The 9168-nt window shown below is 39.8% G+C and overlaps 1 protein-coding gene across 2 annotated transcripts in view; it reads right to left on the bottom strand.

Annotated features, from left to right (window-relative positions):
* Nucleotides 1-397: 397 nt before the first annotated feature.
* Nucleotides 398-9168, bottom strand: part of XRCC4 (X-ray repair cross complementing 4) — a 321280-nt gene continuing 312509 nt past the window's right edge. Inside the window, exons 8-9 of one of the 2 annotated variants that reach the window (XM_023214996.1) lie at nucleotides 3309-3396; nucleotides 398-726 (exon numbers count right to left, since the gene is read on the bottom strand). In XM_023214996.1, coding sequence (XP_023070764.1) covers nucleotides 3351-3396 — 46 coding nt within the window. In that variant the 3' untranslated portion in view covers nucleotides 398-726; nucleotides 3309-3350. The remainder of the gene's footprint in view (nucleotides 727-3308; nucleotides 3397-9168) is intronic. The other variant, XM_026454266.1, reaches the window with a different exon arrangement.

Genomic DNA, 9168 nt, shown 5'->3' with positions numbered 1-9168 from the left:
CCAACACTAAATTAAGATTTTCTTCTTCATGTGATCAGGACTGAAAGACAATTCATAAATAACTCAGTTTCTCATTCTGGAACTCAAAGTGATGATGCTGGGTCAGTGTGCCTTCTTTTGCTGTCTCACTTTAGAAAATATTTCAATGAAGAGTTTTTGGAAAACACAACTATATTCAAAAGAGCACTTCTATTGTTCAGTTAGACAACAGTGAGAAAGAGAAGTTGAGAAAAGAATGGGACATTGCTTTTCCTCCACAATCAATTTCATTCAACAAACAATATGAATTATATGCTATTTCAATTCATTTATTCTCTTACGATGAGGAAAAACAAAGGCATTTGAAACAGATGACTAAAAAGCAATTTAACACTCAATGAAGGATGCGTGCTAAGGACCTCAGCAAATGAGAGTGGACAAGGAGCCTTGAGCTCCTCTGCATGAATAAAGCAAAGAAGGGCAGACAGATTAGAAACAGGAGCCAGTGCTGGGTAGAGTTGCCTAGTGGGGCTCAGGGCATGGCAAGTAGAAGGCAATGGAAGGAAGGTGAGATTTCTGCCTACCTTTTTTTCACCAAAGGAAGGACTATCGGTGTTCAAAAGAGTAAGATAAACTCCACTCAGAATCTTAAAGAACTGGTCCTTGGATGTTCTATTTCATTTTCTGAGGTCTGACTGCCTTGTGGTATTGAGCATGGACTAAGAAGGGCTTTAGCACTCAAGCATTCTGCAGAAACAAAAAGTGAATAAAACAAGCTTATTCCTTGAAATGTATTGTAAGTGATATTTTTATAATGCAAACAACTATTAAAACATTAAATCAAACTTTTATTTCCCATTTAAATGATCGTCCAGTGGCTTTTCCCATGTTTTCTAGCAAATAACAATAGCAATAGCCCCAAATTTTTTGAGTATGAGGACTGTGTCATGCTAGAAATTATACTTTTAATGTCTGTAGATTGAGAAAATACATTAATGATCAAAGGCTGCTATTAATTTGGTGGAGCAAGTAACTGAATTTGTAAGTTATTCATCACCTCAACTACAGACAGTTTAAAAATAATGTGTGTGTATGACATATTATTTATTTAGTCTCTCCATACTGAATGTGCATATGGATTTACAGACCCCCTCACAATAAATTCTGTTACCCCCAGGGGTCCAAGACCTACTGCTTGGGAACCACGGAGTAGGACAGGATTATGATTGATGACAATGAGGAGTGCCTGGGGCACATCTGCTAGTCTTCCTTTGCTTTTATCATCATGTCCCTCACACTTTCTTCTTGAAATTCTGCCCTCCACTTTGTTTACTGAAAATATTTTCTGTGTAAACTTCTACAAGTTGGTTATGACTTCCCACAGTGGAAACATTTGTCATGCTAAAAAATAAATTGTACTTTGGAAATTTGCACATTTGGGATAAATGTCATTTTAAATTCTAGATTCACTAGGTGTTCAACTGTATTTAATAATTTTTTTTTATTCCTTAACCTGGGAAGTGATTACATGGTGGATTGATGTTTGACTCTTCATACTTTTGTGACTTAAATATTTAATAATGTATTAAAGCAAAAGGATTTCCTGCACCCCAGTGCCAGCTGTTTCCCTTTACGTTGTTATCACAACAGGCCAACAAAATCTACCAATACAGTTATTACTTGCAGCACAAAGCAGAGCTAAGCAACATTGTAAACTTACTTTGTGAGTGCTTTCTGGAATTTTCTTACTTGTCCTAGCACATTTTATCAGAACTTTGATTTAAAATGTGTTTGTGGACTCTTGCCCAATTGTGCTTTCCTTTTTTGTGTGTGTCTGCCTTTTTGGTGACCCTAAGGATAATTCTGACTTTCTTACAAAGGATTTCTTCAGTCTTTCAAGTGTATGTTCCTGCAATCAACCCTTCTCCTTCCTGCATGAACAATGTCTTCCTTTTATCATGGCACAAGTTTTTAAGCAACTTGTCCATACATTTGCTGTCTACACACACTCACGTCCCAGCTAATTTCAATCTACACAGCTCTGGCTTCTGTCCCATCACTCCACTGAAAGTGCTCTTGCCGTGGTCATAGACCATCTACCTCTGAGTCCACAGTTCACTTCTTCCTTCTCAGCTCCCTTGCTCTCTCAGATGCATGTAACATGTGGATCACTCCTTTTAAACATGTTTTCTTGTTTATTTCCATTATACTCACTCATTCATTCAGGAAGACTTGCTCTGGGTACAAGGAATGGAACAGTAAAAAAGAAAGACTGGGTTCTTGTCTTTATAAACTGACAGTCTGAGATAATCAGAAAAACAAATATGCAGTTAAAATAGAATGTGCTAAGTGTTCTGGTGAGGAAGATATGGTAAGAGAATACTCCCAAGGAATGCCTAATCAGGATTTGGAAAGTCAGTAACAGGTTTCTGAAGAAAGTGACAGTGAATCCAAGACTTGCAAAACAAATAGGAATTAGCCAGAGAATGAAGGGAGCTTAGTGAGAAGGGGTACTCAAGACAAAGAGAAGAGTGGATGAAAGGGCTTGGAGGCAAAGAAAGAGCACAAGAGCTGAGGTGGATTAGTGTCAATCAGAGTGGATGACAAAGAGGATATTCCTGAAAATGTCACTGGAGTAAGGAGGCATCATATGCTGAACAGGCCTTGCCAGATAATTTATGAAGATTGGACTTCTTTTACTGAAGGCAGTGGAGAGCAGAGAAGGCAGAAGAATGAAGAATATGGAGATGGAAAGTGACTAAAGCAGGAGAAAGTGTTGGCATGGGGCAGAGTTAGAGGAAGACAGACTTGGTAGGCGGTTGTGATATTGACATAGGTAACACACGATGGTAATTTTAGTGGGAATAGAGAGAATTCGCTATTACAGAGGAAGAAACAATAGAATTTGAAGATGGATTGGGGGCTGGAATTGGGAACAATGCTTAGTCACAGAGATGAAAAAGTCAATGATAATAATCACAATGAGGTTTCCAACTTAGGTGACTTAGGTGACCAGGTATTCAGTGATGACACACGCCAAGCTGAAAAAGCCCAAGTAGGAACAAGGTAGGCTAAAGGTGGAAGGGAAATTATGAGTTCAGCCAGAGTTTTTAGACATTTCTAAAAAGCAGAAACAACTTGGACAGGCAGTAGGGTCAGTAGGGTACCTGAAATGCACTAGCCCTCCTCTGTGTCTTTCGGAGATAAGTAAAGAAGTGAGGAAATAATAATGATTTCTCTGTTCCTGGGAACTTTATTGAGAGCATGTCTGATTGAGCCACAATGCAAGGTGTGGGGAGGAGGACTGACATGGTTCTGAGGGGACCTACCTTTCTTTCAGGGATAAGGACACTTCCTATGACAGACAGAAGTCACAGCTCAAGATCCACAGATTGGAAAATTGGAGTATTGGGGAATCTGCAACAAGAATCAGACACTTAGCATCAGAGGTCTTGTGACTCCATTGTCTAGTTCTCAACAATATGATTTAAGGGGCCAAAGTCCTCACAGTGGTCCAGGAAAGTTTAGGAGGACTAAGAGCACCTCTGAAATAGCTAATACCTGAGTTCGGGGCTCTTGTACTCTCTCAGAATCCTGGCAGGGATGTGGCAATATAGTTTAGGTTTGGGTTAGCAAATTAGACCAGGTTGAAATGAATAGAGAAGATTAAATATATGGGAAGAAAAAGACTGACATTTTCAAATCAAAACCACAATGAGACAGCATCTCATACCATTTAGAATGTTTTTTGTTAAAATATCAAGAAATAACAGATAGTGATAAGGCTACAAAGAAAAGGGGACACTTACACACTGATGGTGGGAATGTAAATTAGTCCTGCCACTGTGGAAAGCAGTGTGGAGATTTCTCAAAGAACTAAGAGTTAACTATCATTTGACCCAGCAATCCCATTACTGGGTATACACCCAAAGGAAAGTAAATTATTCCACCGAAAGGACACCTGCACCTGTATGTTCATCACAGCTCTATTCACAATAGCAAAGACATGGCATCAACCCAGGTGCCCATCAATGGTGAACTGGATAAAGAAAATGTAGTACATACATACCATGGAATACTATGCAGACATAAAACAGAATGAAATCAGGTTCTTCGCAGCAATCTGAATGCAGGTGGAGGCCATTATGCTTAGCAAATAATGCAGAAACAGAAAACCAAATACCACATGTTCTCACTTATAATGGGAGCTAAACATTGGGTACACAGGGACATAAGACAGGAATGACAGACACTGTGAACTACTAAATCGGGGAGGGAGAGATGGAGGTAAGAGTTGAAAAACTATCTATTGGGTACTATGCTCAATACCAGGGTGACAGGCTCAGTCATATCCTAAACCTCAGCATCTCCCAAGATGCCTCTGTAACAATCCTGCCTATGTACCCTCTGATTCTGTAATAAAAGTTTGGAAAGAAAAGAAAAAAAGAAAAATGCTAGCTTTTTCATCTCAGCTTGCTTGGCTTGTGCTTTCTCTTTTGTATTTTAATGGTGTATCCCATTTGCAATGGGGTCCCTTTTTTTGCAAGATCATTGCTTTTGCAATCCTATCTAGAGCACTGTGTAAAAAGGAATCTTGAAAAAATGAGGAACTGGATTTTACTCACTTCTAAGAAGTTATGAAAGTTGCCACATATTTGCTTAACGTTAATAACGTTTCTATTACCTCTAGTTGAAATACTGTGCCTCACTGTGCTATTAGAGAGATAAAAATAAAAAAAATTTCAATATTGTGGTCAAAAGGGGCCATTTTTCTGTTTTCAAAATGAGTTTTCTGGTTAATATTCCCTGTTACCTATCATCTACCAAGTTCTATGTCTCTATCCATTCTAATATCTTATACACTAACACAGCCTGCCTTGTCAAAAGGCTATTAACACACCATTACTGGAGTGTATTTCACTTTAGGATGTCTGTAAGGAATTTCCAGAAAGTATATTTAGTATATCGTAAGTGTTGAAATCTTTTCTGCAAATGAGTAAACTTTTTGCAAGTTAAGGACTATTGTAGGATCTACAAGAATTAGAGCTCACTGATGAGCCACATTTTTGTAAGCAGAGCACAGCCAACTTCCCAATAGTGCCTTGCACCAGGGGAGCCCACTCCCTTCTGCTGTATTAGTCATTGTTAGCCACACCAGGGAGTGATTTAACCCAGTTTACAAAAAAGCAATTGTTCTGTGACCCTCGGGAGAGTGGTTAGTTAGTCACCAGCACCAAGTTTTGTTGCCTTGGGCATCACACCACACTCATCCTTCCCCTTCTAACAGATTTAGGCTATGATAGAAGTGACGGCAGATGAACATGAACAATCCCTAACACTTCACACGGCCATTCTTGTGCACCAAGCCCTGTGCTCATTGCCATTTTACGTTATCTCCTTTAGTCCTCAGAACCACCTGGATGATTGACTGCATTTTGGAGATGACAAAACTGTAGTTCAGGGAGAGAAAGACACTTTCCAAGGGTCACCCTGAACTGGGGTTTGAACTCAATTGTTTGACTGTTAAGTGTATTCTCTTAATCAATAGCTTGCAAAATAAATTTTGTTCACAAAAGATAAGGGAACACAACTACAGAATCCTACCCCAACAACAGCAACTCCCTTTTTTTTTTCTTATTGGGTTTCAGTGTAGAGCTCATTGAAATAAGGATCCACAGCATGTTTTAAAAACAGCGTAAAGCACTTTCATTAGCTGTGTTTTCTCCATACAGCATCTGAACCAGTTCCACACCCATGTGTGGTATACAGAGCTGCCTAGTTTGTACACTTGACGGCCACTAAAATATTGACTAAAAGAGGCTAGGTGCAGTGGCTCATGCCTGTAATCCCAGCACTTTGAGAGGCTGAGGTGGGTGGATCACTTGAGGTCAGGAATTTGCGACCAGCCTGGCCAACATGGTGAAACCCCGTCTCTACTAAAAAAAAAAAAAAAAAAAATTAGCTGGGTATGGTGGTGGGCACCTGTAATCCCAGCTTCTCCCATCTTCTCCATTGGATTCAGAATATGAAGATCACTGGAGAGCTTGATAAGGACTTATTTAAGTGACAGCCTGGTTTCCACTGTGCTGTGTGTGTGCTGTGTGTTACGTCAAGTTTCAAGAGAAAGCTTGATGCCCACTTTTGGGATAAGGCAGTATAGTGGCGGCAGCAGTAGCCTGAGGAAACCCTTTCAGGGAGCTTGAGAAGTTAGCAGAGTGGGCTGTGCAAGGAGCAGAGGCCTAAGGTCTGAGCCAGATGGCTGACTGACACAGCAAAGAATGAGCAGGATGGATTTGCAAAGAGAAGAACACAACAGTCACATAGGGTGAAGGCTAAGGTTTTATTTTGAATATTTAAAGTTAATATGATTTCATTTTCAGCCTTACATTGATGGGGCTTGGACATATGATTTGCACATAGACATGCAATATGTGGACACTATCAATGCTAAGAGAGTCTGATGTTGTACTTTAGACAACCTTTTGAGTGAGATTTTGTAAAGGGTTTGTTACACTAGAACTGCAATGAGTCCGATCAACAAACCTTTCTATGACTTATTGCTCGTGCAATTATCATGATACTGATTTAATCAGTAATGTAGATTTAGATCATTAATGTGAAAAATATCGATTGAGAATGTACTGGGTACCCAACACCGATCTAGGCAACAAAGTTGTGGGAGAGAACAAAACAGACTAAATCTCTGTTCTAGTCATGTTTTATCTCACAATCTGGTGAGAACAGATGGCCAAAAAAAAAAAAAAAAACAAAAACAAAAACAAATAAACACACTATATAATATGCCAGGTCTGATAGGTGGTGCAGAAAATAATCAGGGCAAGGAAAATACTTACATGACAGATAGCGGGAGGAGGGTGCTGTTTTACATAGGGTGGTCAGGGAAGGCCTCCAAGAATAACATGAAAAAAGTAAGGAAGCAACTCTGTTGGCATCTAAGGGGAAAGCTTTCCTGCTAGGAAACACAGCATATTCAAAAGCAGGAGTGGTTTGGTTTGTTCAAAGTACAGCAATGACATGAGTGTGGCTGAAGCAAAAAGAGGGCAAAACAGGGCAGTGTAGTGGATAAAGCCAGAGAAATGGAGTGGTAGAGGATTATTCCCAGAGCCCTGTAAACCATGGTAAAGCTCTTGACTTTTACTTGAGTGTGCCAGGAAGGCATGGAAAAGCTTTGAGCAGAGAAGGAATATGAATCCAACACCTTAAAATGGTCACTGCCTCCTATTTGAAGAGTTGTAGGGTGACTAGTTGGGAGGTTATTGAAATAGGATACTAACTTGTTTTAGCTCTGAAGTTGGTAGAAAAAAATAATTTAATTCTGGGTATATTTTGCTTATGAATTGGATGTAGGTTGTGAGAGAAATAGAGGAATCAGAGATCCTGTCTTTGGCAGTTTTGTTCTGCTGCAAGAGAATACCACAGCCTGGGTGATCTATGATGAATTGATTTTATTTGGCTCATAGTTCTGGAGGTTGGGAAGTCCAAGATTTCATGAGTGAATAGGAAATGTACCTATAGCACAGTTCAGTTTGAATCATGATTTGGAGATTTAGAGATATTTGAAATCTAGAATTATTCATTAATGATGTGTAATACTCACCTATGCATAAATAAGTCAACTCAGTAAGAGTTAATGGGGCTGTTAAAAAGGGACTCATTGAAGATGGCATACTTCTCTCTATTGCCTGATGAAGGTATATCACCAGTGGTTACTAGGGGGCATAAGTTGAGGGAGGGGAAAAGTGATTCCTGTAAGAAGAACAGGTTTGCACAGTTTCAGTCCATCACTATTTGGGATCCATTCTAGAAAAGTGGCAAACTCTATTTTATAATTTTGAAAACCAAGGGAACACATAGTGTATTTATTGTCACCAAGTCTCCAAGAATGAAGCTATCAGAAAGATCATCTCAATTATTTCTTTTCTCAAGTTGTAATTAGTCTGAAGAAATCCATTTGCTCAGTTTAACTCTGCTCGTATTTTTGTTCTTGCCTTGGCACTTTTAGAGACTGTTTCCTAATAATGAAATTTGTAATGAATCTAGGGAATGATTTTTATTGTTCTTGATGGGCACATTTCTTTGACTTGTGAATTATCTGCCAAAAATTGAATGGTACCTCTGAAAATGAAAGCCAGGCACAAAGGGGATTGTTTTCAGCTTTCATGAAGGGCTGGATAACTGTATGTGTCTCATCCTTCTGGGACTAAAGACATCATTGCTTTCCCATGACCCAGAGTGGAAAATCATTCCACTGTTCTTGGGGCAGTGAGGAACACTCACCATGTGAAGCAGTCGTGAAACATTTCACTTGTTTTTATCTTAGTTTTTCCTCTTGCTATTTCTCTTTATTTTGGCAAAAGGTGAGAGGTGATGATCGAAATTAAGCATTTCCACATCTAATTCCCAGATTCTAGGACACCAGTTTTCCCTTCTTACTTAAAAAATACCACCCTCCCAGAAGTTACCCAGAAAGAGTCCCACTGAAGATAGATGTCTGTCAGTTACAGCGTGGTCTGAAACAATTTATTTGAATGGGGCTTTCCATGGCCTTTTGAGCGGATCAGTCGTATTAAGCAAATTTGCAGTACAGTAAGTGGTGTTTCCTGAGGTAATGGAGCTCCCATCGAATGGCCTCTGAGTGCAACTCTCAGGAACTGTAATGCTTCTTGCACAGAGCCCTGCAAATGAGCAGTGCAGATTTTACCAAATAAACCGCCTTCTGCATACAGGGTTCTAGAAGCCTATGGCAGGCAATTCTAACAAAATTGTGTTTACTTCTCTTCACCTCTTTCTAAGCTTAATACTCCTGGGTTTTCATTAATATTAAAAAAAAAAAAAACGATATTTAAAACTGCACTTCAGCTACCTTGTAAAATGAAAGAGTGGAAAAAGTCTGACAGACCGGGGGCGGAGCAAGATGGCCGAATAGGAACAGCTTCAGTCTCCATCTCCCAGCGCGAGCGACACAGAAGACCGGTGATTTCTGCATTTTCTTTTCTTTTTTTTTTTTTTTTTTTTTTTTGAGACGGAGTCTCGCTCTGTCGCCCAGGCTGGAGTGCAGTGGCCAGATCTCAGCTCACTGCAAGCTCCGCCCCCCGGGTTTACGCCATTCTCCTGCCTCAGCCTCCCGAGTAGCTGGGACTACAGGCGCCCACCACCTCGCCCGGCTAG

Source organism: Piliocolobus tephrosceles, chromosome 4 (genome assembly GCF_002776525.5).
Source record: "Piliocolobus tephrosceles isolate RC106 chromosome 4, ASM277652v3, whole genome shotgun sequence".
Classification (NCBI taxonomy): domain Eukaryota; kingdom Metazoa; phylum Chordata; class Mammalia; order Primates; family Cercopithecidae; genus Piliocolobus; species Piliocolobus tephrosceles.
Note: the sequence above shows the minus strand (reverse complement) of the source record. Positions and strands in the feature narration are given on the sequence as shown.